Raw genomic sequence first — 14,765 nt, 5'->3', positions numbered from 1 at the left:
ATCACTTTCGTTGCTGCAGGTAAGTCTGTCTTGAAAATTATTGATGTTTCGCCAGCAATATGTTTCTATCCTTTTTTTTTTTCCTCACCATAAATCTCACAAACCAGCCTCTGGTCAAGACCCAAAGGCTATCTCAGCAGAGGAAAGGTCATTGGGAGTTATTGTGGAAATCTCATTTCTGCACTATGCCTACAGGTACAAAATGTATTTTAAAAAGTAATTGTATTAATTCTGAGATTATTTAAGTGCTGAAAAATGCAGTGTCCTGGATAAAAACAAAGTCATCATATTATGGTCATGGGAAAAGAGACAGATAGTTACATTTCACAATGTTCCTTTTCTCACTGGAAAAGATGAGCAGAGTAAAAAAGGAGGAGGGAAAAATAACGACAACCAAATTAGACAATCAAATTTCAGTTTCGAGTACCTGCAAAAATCCTAAAAGTGAACTTGTCAAATCAGGTAGTCTGATAAATCTAGCAACCACCAGTATGCACCTGGTTCAAAGTCTAATTCTGAGTGCAGAGAGCTGCAGGGACAGAAACAAGTATTTCGAAGCTGCCCCTGAACTTGAACAACATGTGTATGAGGACTTTTCCACTATTTATTTTCTACATGTTATTTTAGTTTAGAACACTTTTTCCTTAAATGCAGAGCCTTGCTTACAAGCCTGCCAAAGATGACTCATGTTTTTATCCTGTTAGGCCATTTGCTGATTATTGTGTAACAGGCATATTATGTGTGTTATTTCTAACACCAAAAAATAATAAATAAATACCAGCATTAAGCTTTGTCTCTTTTAAAAATTATCAGGGCCTGCCTGGACTGCAAGGAGGTAGCCTACACACCTACAGAAATACTGCCCCGGACCGGTGACACTGTTGTTCAGCCTCAATCTTGCTGAGAAGTTTTCCACAAAACACTTCAACAATGAATTTCCTCCGGCGGCGTCTCTCAGACAGTAGTTTTGTGGCAAATTTGCCCAATGGCTACATGACGGACTTGCAACGCCCCGACAACTCCACAAGCTCCCCGGCTTCTCCCGCCATGGAGAGAAAGCATCTGCAGCCACTGCAGCCCTCACACTCCTCCTCTACTGGCTCCAGCATCTTCAGCTCCATCTCCAGTGCCATGAAGCAAACCACGCAAGCAGCTGCAGGTCTAATTGACCACTCGGCCAGCCCCACACCACCTGTGGCCCAGAAACCCAAGATCCTCCTGGTGATTGATGATGCACACACAGACTGGTAAGTCATCACAGACCTCCCTGCTGCCTTCAGCTCCGCAAAGTCTGGAGGACAAAAGGGATCTGGGTGTCACAGGGCATCTGCAGGGGGAGACATGGACACTTTCACATATCGGACATCAGCTCTGGTCCTAAGTCAGTGCCTTTCTGGGGACCTGAGTAAATGTCAGAGTAGGCTTTTCTGCAGCTTGCTTGGAAAAAAATCTTAATTTGGTATCCAATGGCAAACTCCTTGATAGCCTCAATAGATCAGCACACATAGAACATATTTGGTTCAGCAGGCTTAGCTGAGCTGTCACATATAGAAATGGTCCTGAGAGGTGTGTTGGTGATGAGGTTCAGGATCTTAGCCTGCTGTTTGTGCTGGCTCTAAAAGCAAAAAGGAACTCAGCCTCTCCAGCTCTCAGTCTCTCTTGAGCTTTTCTCTGTATGCAAATTTGTGCATGAATTACTAAAAGATAATTTAAGCCTACTACTACCAATAGTAACGACTGAAGTTCATTTGCTGGTTAAGGGCCCTTCACCTGCTAAGCATAGTGGCTATTGGCAAAAGCCTCTCAGACTCAGCTAAGCCTCAAATTTGTCTTGCTCATGCAGGTCTTTGTTTATAAATTGAAGTCTGGAAGCTTGTTTGGGTATTGGACAGCAGAGGACACTTTCCAAAGGGTAGGACAACTGAGGTCTTCCAAAATGTTAGGAAAATGATTTAATGTTTGCTCTATGCTGCCTTTCAAAGTTGGCTAGTTTAGAAAGCTTTAGACAAGATGGCCAAGAGACCTACTTGGGGGAAAATCCAGGGCACGTGTTGTTGTGATATTCATTGTTTCATTTGCCTGCTTGTCACAAAACAGAAAAAAACTAAGGGCTGCGAGAGCAAGCGGACCGTACTGAAGCCTTGAAAATGGAAGTAGTTGGGTTACCAGGTCTTGGCCAAGGGAGTTTATTTTGTTGTTATTTTAATCCTATACCACTCTTCAGTTAAGTTGTCACCTTTGGTCTCTTCTGCTTTGCCAGGAGAGTAGGGACAAAGTGGAGGACAAGTCCCCCAGTATATCTTCACAAAGCAAGAGCTCAGCTCTTAGCTAAAAAGGGGCAATGGCTAAGTGCAAATAGTTCAGGCTTCTTCAGCCAACTTGAAGTGAGGGAAAACAGTGGGATTTTTCTCAAAGGAAAAACAGCTTTGTAACTGAGTGGGAAGGTCCCTGATAAGGTGGTCATCATGTCAAATGTTGCACCAGCCTAGTGTCTTTTATTGCAGTAGCAACCATTTAACAACAGATAGATGGGTCATCAATACCAGTCTGGCTCAAGCCTGATCTCTCCTTCCTGGGTTCACCTGCAGGTCTCCCAGCAGGCAGGTGCTCACCAACCTCCATCTCTGCTTAGGGTATTTGCAGTTCCTTGAAGATGCTGCCAGGTGGCAGTCCCTTAACACAGCATCCTCCAGCGGGAGATGGGAGTGCCTCTGATGCACAGCTCTAGCATCTGAGGGTGAGGCAGCACTGCTTAGTCCAAACACTGTAATGAGAGAGGAAAACCCTCGCTCAAAGACTGATCTAATTTTTCCCTGAGATTAGTGGTGCTGAAGGTAGTCTGGGCAGGGGAAACTACGAGGAATGGCTGGACTCTGATGCAGTGTTTTCATGTTTGAAAATGCAAACATTCAAATCCCTGCCTTTATATGTCCCAGCTGCTGTTCTGTTATGTAGACTTTGTAGTCTGTGGGCTGAGCTTGCCCAGGGAGCAGCAGCTGGGAGATATAAAGAGGAGGTAAGGCTGCCCTTGCTGTCTTCACTCCTGCACTTGTGTGTAAGCACTTCACACATCCTGCTGTCTTGGCTATCCCTCTGCTGTCTATAGCTTAGCAGTTTCTGCACATGATGGAGGACCCTTTTCATTCCTCCTAGCTCTCTGCTTCTATCTATTGGCTTGCAGATATCAAATAACACTGCTTGCAAAGGCTCCCTGCCTTCCATCTCTCTAAGGTTGCGAGGGCACTGAACAAAATTAGTGTGTGTATTTATGACCATATCCTGACATAGGTATGACATGAAACCCAAGGAAACAACATTAATAACCCTTGTCTGCCACAGGTTTCCATGGCTCTTTGTAGCATGGACAGATACACATGACTAGAAACTTCCCTGGCTTGAGGGGCAGCATGTTGTCCTTTCTGGAAGAGTGTACCAATGCAACCCTCCAGCAGGCCAGCAGTGCTACTTGGCAGCTGGTTTTTGTGCCTCCAGGAAACCCAGTGAGCCCTTGAGAATGGCACTGGAGAGCAATGGCTCCAGGGCTCTGTGAATGTTTATTCTTGGTGAGGTACTTCTGAGCAATGCCAGACATTTTCTTGGTCTCAGCCAAGGCGTTATGTGAACTCAAGCTGACCAGCCTGAGGCAGCAATGTTTGCCTTGTGAGAGCACAGCTGAAGAAACTGGTTATCCAGGGATTCTGGCTGTCCACTCTGCATCATGTACAGAAACAGTCCCAGTTCTGGAGAGTGAACAACAACATGCTGTTACTTCTGTGCTTCTGATTTTGGGTTTGGAAGAAGAAGCATCATGTTTGCAATGCAGTTCACCTCTGCCTGCTCTGGTTCTTGCTACTTGTGAAACCTTTGTATTTGGTTTTCAATAATCCCCTTCCTTCTCCTTTTGAATTAGATGACTCTGCTAGAAAAGATCCCCAAGGAACACCTATTGAAGCATTACCTTTATTTCAAGGATGAGGGAGGCTTCCACAATGCCTGTTCCCCCACAGCAAGTTACACTGGGTTTACAAGGACCAGCTTGTTCACAGGCAGGAAGGCTGAGAGACAGTGGAATCTGCCATTTGATTTCTTTTCTCTAAATGAAAACACTTTCTCATAATTGGAGACACTAGCAATACTGCCAAGCCAGACATTAATTTATCAACACTGTTTGTGTTACTGCAGAGGCAAAGAGCTGCAGTCATGGATTAGGATGAGGTGTTGCACAAGTGCATGATGAAATGCTCTAAACAACCAAAATAGGCAAGTGCATGCTGAACCCTCTTTAAAGTGACAAATAGCAATCCTTTTTATTTTTGAGGAGCTACTATGTGCCTGATGGTATGGTATAGCACTCAACTTCTCTCAAAGGTCTGGAGGAAGCCAAGAGCATCCATGGGAATCCATGGCCTGTCTTCCTCCATAAAATCCTTACCACTCTTCACATGCAGTGTGCTCTACTTTATTCCAAAGACAAAGTACTATAAAAATAGTGTGAGCTGCACAGGATATGATCAGCTGCTTTCTGCATTAGCATTTTCAGCAGTAAAATAAAGGTACATTCTATTAATAGCAAGGGAACTCACCCAGCTTTCTGTGAAAGTGGCAACGTTTTGACAAATTTTCCATCTTTCTCCAAGACCCAGCTCTAGCTCAGTGAGTCTGCCACATGTGGGATGTGCCTCTCCCCATGCTCTTGGCTTTGACAGGCAGACCTCAGAGGCACCCACAACAGGAGGGCATCCATCTATCAGCACACTAGCGAAAAACTCTTTTTCTCTTCTCTCATTGAAGGTACATATTTATATTTCACCTGGGTAGCATCCACAAGGAGAACGAGGCACCGTCTTGTGGGCTGGGCAAGTAGTATCTGTGTGCCAGGAAACTTCCAAAAATGCATCCACAACACACCTACAGCAGCTGTCAGAAAAAGGGAGCTCATACATGAACACAGGCACAGGCACACACATGCAAACATGCAGCAGAAGGGAGCAGGGCTATAAGGAGGAAGGGGGGTGGCAGGACAGCATGTAATGGCAGACGGGCCAGCTCTGCAGCCTGACCTGAGCAGGAGGAAAATATCCCACCTTTGGCAACTCTCTCGCCCAATGCACTGTTAAGTAAAATCATGCTCTAGCTGGCTTGAATTTTTCAGCAGATCAAACAGGTTTTAGTACTGTGTATTGTTAACCCCCATCCTCTGCAAAAGGGCTCAGCTTTCTAGCCTAATGCTTTGTGTTTAAACAGCTTATTTGGGAAGTGATCAGGCACAGCTAAGGCTCCTATTTACAACATATGCTAAAAACATTGCTTTCTGGAACAGGTAGCAGAACAAAACCATTCTTTTTGCTTTTGTTAGATATCTTGGTGGCATTTGTGAAATAGCTCATGTCACCTTTCAAAGCCATTGGTGTGTTTTCATCAAATTTCAATCTGTTTCATGTGCTGACAATGTTATATGCTGACAATGTTATATGCTGTCATGCACAAAATATATGTGCCATATGTGTGGCAGTTCTATACATGAAGAGTGTGCCACATTTCACAGAGAAAACCCCACAGAGGATATTTTAGGAGACACAAAATTGTATTGTTGTTCTCCCATTTACTTTGCAGCCAAATCTGCCTGAACATACTGTCTCTAAAAATTGAAAGATGAAGAAAGAGAAAAACTGTGATTAATACTGAATTAAATCCTCTTAACAAATCTGAAATGGTTCTTTGTATAACAATGATGTCATGATTCAGGTCTAATTACAGAATGACCTGACAAGATTATGGTTTTATAGTGTTCAGAGGAAGTTATCAATCCTTTTTTATTAAAGTAAAACTATTTCTACTTCTGATAATACATGGCAATATTGAGCCTTAAATATGTCATTTACCCTAAAATATAATAGTTTGAATAATAAGTCTAGGAGTAAATTTTAGTAACATGGAGCTTCCTAAATCCTGGGATTTTTTGCAAGGAATTCCTTTTTAAAAATATTCAATAAGTGTCATGAGTCATTTCATGCTTTCAGTAGGCCAAAAATGATATAGTAAGACTCCCATTCAGAGGAATATTTTTGTACCTAACTCAATTAAATATAATGGGAAGTTCTGAACTAGCTTTTGGATTTGAATTTCATGATCATGTATCTCTATTATTATTATACGGAACTGATACTTCAAGCTTAACCTCAGGAATTTGCAGGTCAAATTGCAAAGTTTTGTCTGTTTCCTGATGAGAAACCCAAAATCATCTAACATGGCAGTAACTGACAATAAATTATTATGGATTAGCTTTTATTATACAGAGGTGACCTTTTAAGGTTTGACAAGTTCTGTGCAACTATGCAGCTATAATTTGAAAAAACTTCCAAGGAAAATTGGTGTTTTCACAAATCTGAAAAAAGCCCTTACATTTTCATAATTTAGCCATTTCTAATGGCTACATTTAGCCATTTCTGAATATTTCTGTTCCTATAATTCATGCCAAGTGTGAATTGAGGGCAAAATGAAATTTTAGGGAAAGAGAAGGCAAGTTTATGTTGAACGTGTGTGTGAGTGTGCACACACAAGCCTGGAAGCAACATGAAGAGTTTCTGTATTCCCTAGCATACAGGAATAGGGGTGAAAAGAAGGTAGGGCTGTCAAAGATATTCAGTAAATTGCATTTATCACATCACTTTCCAACCCCCTATCAGCATCATGCCTGCCTGTATTTTTGTCCTTCATATGTAAAGCAACTTGGGATCTAGTCCTCCTAATGAAAGGTGATACAGAAATGAAAGGATTAGTATCATTATAAAAATAGACACAAGGAATATGGAAAAACATTCCCCACCAGGTTATAAATATGCTAATGCAAGTCAAATCTGGGACCTTAATTGCTTTACCAGGGTTCCTATAAATGCATAGAATTTAACCTCAGAATGTTCTGCCTAGTCTCATACACATTAAAAAAAAATAAAAAAAATCCTCAGATGTGTTTCTCAAGGTTCGTGAGCCACATTTCTTCTGCTTGAAAGGCAGCAGCCCTGCCCCAGTGTTGGTTCGAGTTAGCCCAGCTCCCCTGCTCCTCAAGTTCAGGGAGGGCAGAAGTGGGCTGGAATAAAATGTTGCACAATCCTCAACAAAATGATACCCCTCGCAAACAGCTCCAGGCCATACCAGCTAGATTTAGTAATGCGGAAATATTCCAACAATGTACGATTTTGATAATACGCAGAAGAAAATTGCTGCCTCATGATGTACTTAAAGCAGCCCCCCACCTTCACCCCTGCCCCGCAGCTCTTTGTGGCCAGGAGGAATGTGACTGCCATGTAGCCTGGGTGGGGGACCAGACCTACAGCAAAGTGTCCTTCCTATCCTGACAGCTCCAAGAAGCACAAAAGGCTGTGCCCAAAAGCAATAGTGCTGCAATAGTGCTTCTTCTCTTTGGGGGGAGGGTGGCTTTGATTACACCCATTTAATGAGCAGGAGGTGGAAGATGCTGGGAGGTGGGTATTGTGTGGGACTCTAGTTCCTCGAATAGAAAGAGCAGCCTGAATGGTTGTGTCTGCAGTCGTTACTGTGCTGGTGACTTGCCAACCCAGGTCTCCCCTGAAAACAGGCCTTCGGTTCCCTGAGAGAAAGGGAGGACTCACAAAAGAAGATTTACAAAACCCTTTTCCCTCCCTTCCTGCCCTAAAGCTTCCCTTTCTGTGTGCGTTCAAGCCAAGAAAATCCTTCCAGCCCTGTAGGGTGGGACCTTGGACCTCATCAAGGACCTCACCATGAGGACTTCCTTTATCCAAAAAAACCCGAAACAACAACCCGCCCCATACCACCATCACAGCCTGATACTAACCTCTTCAGCAGAGGCGTTTCCTCCTTGTTGTGATCCCATAACTAATAATGCCTTGGGGGTTGTCTGACGGTAACTGGAGTGGGCTGGGTCTTCTGGTTCTTCCCGGAAGACAACAAAAGCAGTCTGTTCCCACAGCCTGACCACAAACGCTGAGGACCAACCTGCAGTGCAGCCGAGCTGGTTTTCAATCCAGTGGCTCCAGCAAGCCAGGCAGTGACAGCACCAAGAGCAAGGTGATCTTGCTCTGAGGAGACTCCTGAGTGCAGCAGTACTGCAGCCCAGAGCTGGAGCTGAAACTTTCATGGAGCTCCTGGCAAAGTATCAGTGTATTCAGAGCCACTTTTTGACTCAACCCAAAACTTGTGTGTTCCTCTTGACCCCTGTCTGTCTGTACAGTGCAGGTACCCTTTCCTTCTTCCTGCACTTGCCTCTAGACTGTATAACCTGTAGTTCAGACCTTGTTTTCTGAGGTGTTGAAGCACACACCCAACATGCTTATACACCAACTTGAGCATCCTGACATCTCCCTCCCCTGGCCCAAGGTACTCATACAGAATAAATATTAACTATCAAGTAGTCCATCCCACAGCTGAACAGAGCATAAAGGTCTCTGGGCCAAAGAAGATGTGGGCAAAAGCTCCAGCAAGATGCAGAACTAGCATTTGTGGCATCATTTTTCTCTTCCCTATGCCCTGGTCAGTCAGGACTTGACCATCTTAAAGTCTTTACTATTTACAGCTGGGAATTGCTAAATTGGGGAGAAGTGGTGAAGGGGATGCGGGCTAATCCCTGAAAGGAAAACTTTCCTTGTTTTCACCCATGAAGAAAAAAGGGCACAAATGCATCTCTCCTCCCCCTTCCCCTCCCCACTGTCTTTATAGTGTGTAGGGGCTGGGGGGGAGGTCGGGGCATTCCAGCAGCTGCTGGCTAGTATCCTGGAAACTGCCTCCTTTTTCCCGGTCCCAGCCCCTTTTATGAAGAAGACAATGCAGACATACAGTGAGTGCCTTGTGCATCACTTGGGCCCCCAGGCCCTTTGACACAGGGATTTCGTACCATGGCTAACCCCCCTCTCCTCCCTCCCCAAGGCCCCCCCCACCCAATCCAGGGGGCTTCAGCCTCGCCTTTTCCAGGCTGATCCTGAAAGAAATTACATGCCTTATTTTCCCAAAGGGCTAGAGAGAAATATGTGTAATGTTATTCCAGGAAAATAATTCAGATAATTCCAGAATTTGCTCATGGATCCCTTTTGGTTTATTTACCCATATTTTTTTCTTCACCATTTGTCTCCTTCTTTCCTCCACCCCCTGCCTTGCCCATCTCTCCCCAAAAGCCCCATGCATTTCCCCCTCTCCTCAGCATGTTTTGCTCTGGCCCCTCAGCAGGGTGGGAAAGGCTTCTTCCCACTCCAGAGGAGAAGTGGTCTCCATCCAAGGTGTGGCTTGGCTTTCTTTGCTTGTTGTGTCTTGTTCCTGCAGCACAAGCTCAGTCAGAGGATTTGGAGGAATTTGTTGTTCCAATATCACAGTGGCTCTCTTAGGCATGTTCTCCTTGATACTGAGCCTGTCTCCAGGATGAAGGTACAAGCCTGCTCCTCAATTTGCAGCTCAAGAACTCTGCCAAACAAGGATTCCCCCAAAAGACATCACATCACAGGGAATTATGGCTCAAGGTTTTTTTTTTTCATCTGAAGGATGTCTTCCCAGTTACTCCAAGACATGCTACCAGCAATTGCAGTTTGCTACATCAGCTCCACTGAGGTGTCTTATAGTAAGATTTGAGCTATATCTCTTTGATCTCTTCCCATCCTAGAAAATTGCTTCAGATAGGAGCCATTTTACAGGATGTGCTGAAGAAATCCCATATATTTAATAAAAAATACCATCCTGTCTTCAAAGCTGCATAATATGTCATAACCTCTGCTTCAGCCAGTTAACGGACCTGCAGGAACAGCTTTAAACTTTGAATCTCTGCACTCCTCCAGGCCACCATTTTCACATCAAATCTCTTGTGTCTCCTCGCTACTCCCTTCCCAATGCTGAGGTGGGTGTTCTGCACCTTTTCTTCTGCTGTCTGGTGGCACTGTACCTGGGGAAGAGCTCCTTCAGCAGTTTCTCTAGCTGATGCTTGTTACTTGGCCGTCTTTTTCTGTTCCTCACCTGTGCAGAGCATTTCCCAGCCATCCAGAGGAAAATACTGAAGCAGTCCTCTGAAGCAGTTTGGATATGCTTCTTTGCACCAAGAGAAAAAAATAGAGGAAAGAGAGAAGAAATAACTTCAGGAGACACAGTACAAGCTGTGCACAGATAGCTTCTCCTGGTTTCCCATTCTAAGCATGTGCATTGGCTGAGCTACTAGATTAAAACAAAAACAAACAAACCCAAACAAACTGTGACATTTGGAGATGAAGTTTGCATCATGCTGTTTGAACTCTACAACTACCTGAAAGGAGGTGGTAGTGAGGTGGGTGTTGGTATCTTCTTCCAAATAACCAATGATAAAATGAGAAGAAACAGCCTAAAGTTGCACCAGGGGAGGTTTAGATGGCATATTATGAAAAAGTTATTTGCTGAAAGAGTGGTCAAGCATTGGAACAGGCTGCCCAGGGAAGTGGTGGAGTTGCCATCCCTGGAGGTCTTAAAAAAGCATGTAGACATGGCATGGTAGTGTTAGGTTGATGGTTGGACTTAACGATCTTAGAGGTGTCTTCCAACCTTGATGATTCTGTGATTCTGTGGTTCTATTCTGTTGAGCACTCATTGCAACTCCTCATGTTTTGAAACCGAAAGAGAATAAGGCAGGTGTAAGTGGTTATGTATAGTACAGCGGGGAATTGTGAGTTGAAAGTCATTTAGAGTGGCCTGACTGTGCTCTTCTAACAGAAGTAACTCATTAGTTTTGTCCCTTTCCTGCTGATTCTGGAAGCCCCTACTCCAGGTGAGAGAGTTACTTCTCTTGTGCCATGTTTCCCGCATGGTGCAGGAGCAGCAGAGCAGTGTAGACTGGCCCCAGGTCTGGGACCTGTAGCCCACTGGCCCAGCCCTACCTCTCCTGGGGCTGGTGACACATGAGGCTTTGACCGGGGACTTGGCACCCCATGAGGGCTGAATTCCTGTGTTTGCATTTAGCATTTGTGTTTACATTAGCAGAGAGGTGCAGGGGAGCATGACAATTCAGGCAGCCTTCACATAGGTGCAGTACAAGTTGACCCAGCTGTCGGCAACACCAGAGGGATAAACTCTAGTATTTGAGTGTCTTACAGGTGTGCTTGCTGTCTTGGATCAATGCTGGCATCCCTTGCTCAGACAGATACTTTGCAAACACCTAAGAAGCACTAAAGTGCTATAAAGCACTATACATGGACTTTCTGTGCATCACCTCTTATACAAGTAACTGGAAGTGAACTGGTCATTTGTTTTCCCTGCTGCTATTAAGAATACACTCCACATCTGACAGAAAATCATGTATTCCTACAGCCGTGGTCACTGAGGCAGACTGGGACCATTTCATGGCAGCTCTGGAAAATATGTTTTTATTCTTTCCAAATTACTTTGTAAGTAGAGGCATCAAGTTTCTTGCGGCCCTGTAATCATGACAGGGCTAAGGCAGAAAGCAGAAGTTCTGTTTTTCTGATGCCCTTGCACCCAGAAAATATGTCCTTTCCCAGAGCATGTGGCTTCTTCATCACAAAGAGAGAGGGGTTCGAGGCAAGCTCTCTCCCTGGAAGCCAGAACAGATCATTTGTTATGGTGCTTCCTCCCTCTCAGCCGCTGTGGCTACATTTAAATGCATTGCCTAGCGCAGTAAATCCCACCCAGGAACTGCTCTTTAGCACAGCCCTGCACTTTTCTTTAGTCAAAACATGTTTACATGCTAATTTGCTGAGATCACAGCAACCGCACCACACCATCTGCACCCTGCCTAGACAAATTATAACGCTGTGCTGTGGCAAGTTGAACATCTGACATGCTTTAAAATAAAGGGATGGCCAGCCAGGCAGCGGTCAGTGCTGCAGGCTGCCTGGGAAAGGGGGTGGGTTTGCATGGCCAGTGCCTTGCTCTGTGTGCCAAGCTGGGTGATTAGGCAGGCAGTTCCCCTCCTGGGGCGATGAGCCACTCCTCTGATCTGCTGGCACCTGGCTGTGTTGGAGGTGAATGGGGGCATTTCTGAGGCTCCCAAGAAAGGCTTTTGACTTGTCCTTTGGATGACTGCACTACAGGCTGTCTAGATAACCCTGCAGCATGTCACTTGCTACAGCAGAGGTCTAGAAGAGCCTTGCTCAAGTGGTTTTGGGACAAAGAGCATCCACAGATGTCTTGCAGACTCACTTGCCAGAAGTATTGATCTTTCTTTCTCCTGCCAGAGTAGCATGGTCTTCCTTTCCTCCATCCCACATCCCACACACTACAGTAAGGCCCAGAAGCCATTTCATACATCATGCAATACTAACCAAAAGACACTCCCTCTTGCAATGGAAATATCATGGTGTTTCTCCAGCAATCAGCAACAATTCCATCTTGCTTGAAATTTCAGGGGCTCCAGGGTGAAGCTAAAGCAATTTTTCATTTCAACATGGTATCCTCTACTGCCCAGAGGCTCCAAAACCCCAGGTGTGAATTGAAAGCATCACTCCATCCATTTCAGAGATGGCTCAGTAAAAAGTGTTTCATTCTTACCCTGTACTGTATCAAAATGATGGGCTGACCAAAATATTTGGCTGCAAATTGCTTAGCACCTGTACTCTTCAGAGACAACTAGGAGCAGGTTAACCCTCCTGGGGAGCTGGCTTTGAAAGAAAGTGATGTATTATGCTGTTAAAAGGAAGTTATCTGAGACAAAGGATAAGATAACCTGTGTGGAAAGATGGAGAAGGAGAGATCCCACAGTGTCTAAATCAGGGTCCCTTGCTCTACTCCAACAACTCCTGATGCAGGATGTGCCCCCCGTGTGACTATCCATGAGCAGAGCCTACATTGTAGAGATGGGAGAGAGGATTTTTTAACTCTGTGAAGGCTCATTTCCTGGACTAGGCAGTGGAAGCCTCATTGCTCCATCTGTACTGTGCTGAAGACTGTGGTTAATCATGCTTCATTACAAACTGAAGCAAAGCAGCACCAAGGAGTTTGTAACCAGCTGGTCAGCAAAGAGGAGAGGCCGGAGAGGGAGGAAGTGTGTTTCATAAATGTGGGTAAGGAGTATACATTATGAGCGTGCAGGGAATTAAAACTAGCTTGTACCAGTGAAGAGTGTGCCTCAAATTTCAGACCAGTTCCTGTGGGCCCACTTAAAGCTTATTCCAGTTTTTGAGAAGTCACTGGTTCCAGCAATATCCCCAATGTTTAGGAGCAAGGAATGTTGCCAGACCCTCCAGAGCCATGCTTCCAGAAATATGATGGAATTACTAAGTGCATTTAGTGTTCCTGTTTATTGTTAAGAATTGTGATGTCTCAACTTGTCTGCTGAGTTGCTTTTTTACATGCAACACTCATAAATTCAAAAGTGGGGGAGAGGGGTAAATGGCCACCATTCTGCTTTTTATGCTGGACAGGGGTTGTTGGAGCCACTTGGCCTTGGTCACACCTGGCTGATACACTGTCCCTTACTAACATCTATGCAGAGCTCTTATTTGGCACCTTGCTGATGGATGGGCTGTCTGGGAAGGGAAGCGTGATACAGCACTCAGATATCCTCATTAGAGCAAGGCAGAAAACTTTTGACATTTTAAATGTCTTTTTCTAATATAAATGGAAACTTTTGACTTGGTTTTGAGCCAGGATGACGAAACAAAACAACTTTTTTATTTACATTTCACATTTCTGGGGGAGGGGAGCATTCAGCTCAAAACTGGTGTGTTTCAGCTGTGGGGAAAATTGCTTTCCTGCTGTCTCTCCTTTTTTATTGGAACATATAGACACATAGTAAAAATGTGAGCCAGCTTCTTTTTTTGCTAATACTATAAAATAGGGAGCAAAGCCGGCTTCCCCTCATTTTCCTTTCCTTCTTTATTCTGTCCTGTCTTTGCCAATTGGAAACAGAAGGCAGAAAGTTACTTTGTCTCTGGAAAGAGCTCTTGTGGAGCTTAACTGTGTTTTCAATGCTTTCCGAATAGAAGAGGTTTTTGGAACTTACATGGTCTTCCCGAAGTTTTAAGGGGGAAGTCTGAGAAAATAAATTCATGTTTTCTTCTGTTAAGCTGGTTGAGCAAAGTAAAGAACTGGGGAGATATTTCACAGGGGAAAATCTATTGGCTATTTCTCCACTGACTAGTCAATATAAGGGGCATTACACACAAATAGGAAAGAAAGCTAAAACTGCCTGCTCTTGTCCTGTGTTTTCTTTGTGAGCAAACCTTGCCTCCTCACGAACAGCCCATTCTTCTGGAAGTTCTTTATTGTCTGCATAGCAAAGGCAGCTAGTAACAGAGGTGATGGAACGTGTAAGTCCTTCTCAGGACACTGTTCAAATCCAAAGCAAAGAGTTTCTTAGTTCAGGAGAAGAGGTTCTTCATAAGTGACACTGAAAATGCAGATACTGTTTCTCTGCATCAGTAGCAGAAAGACAAACAGAATGGCAAAGCAGGTCTGAAGCAAGAGAGCAAGGCAAGTACTTTGGCTGTGATGATGATCCTTGCTCAACATCAGATGAAGTTTCCAGTGCAGTGGCATATGTTGTTCTCTTTCTTTTACAGAATAAAGATTGGGTATTAAATGAGGAATAGCAAAGAATCATTGATTAGAATTGTTGCTCTGGAAAAGATTAGGAAAGCATTTGGTTTTCGGTTTGAAAAAAAAGATTAAACAGTCACAAGCCTTGAAGGAACTTTCCAATGTGGTTTTCATCTGGTTTGGCAGGTTTCTCCTGGAGAACAGAAAGCTGAAAGTAGATAGGAATTAGGAAAACATACTGTGACCCGGATAGAAATTCTTCAGTAAAA

The 14,765-nt window shown here is 44.2% G+C and overlaps 1 protein-coding gene across 1 annotated transcript in view; it reads left to right on the top strand.

Annotated features, from left to right (window-relative positions):
• Positions 1-14,765, top strand: part of SYN3 (synapsin III) — a 198,778-nt gene that overhangs the window by 20,467 nt on the left and 163,546 nt on the right. The window contains exon 3 of the mRNA XM_051624297.1: positions 814-1,247. Within this exon, the coding sequence (XP_051480257.1) occupies positions 931-1,247 (317 nt within the window). The 5' untranslated portion in view covers positions 814-930. The remainder of the gene's footprint in view (positions 1-813; positions 1,248-14,765) is intronic.

Source organism: Apus apus, chromosome 1 (assembly GCF_020740795.1).
Source record: "Apus apus isolate bApuApu2 chromosome 1, bApuApu2.pri.cur, whole genome shotgun sequence".
Lineage (NCBI taxonomy): Eukaryota > Metazoa > Chordata > Aves > Apodiformes > Apodidae > Apus > Apus apus.
Note: the sequence above shows the minus strand (reverse complement) of the source record. Positions and strands in the feature narration are given on the sequence as shown.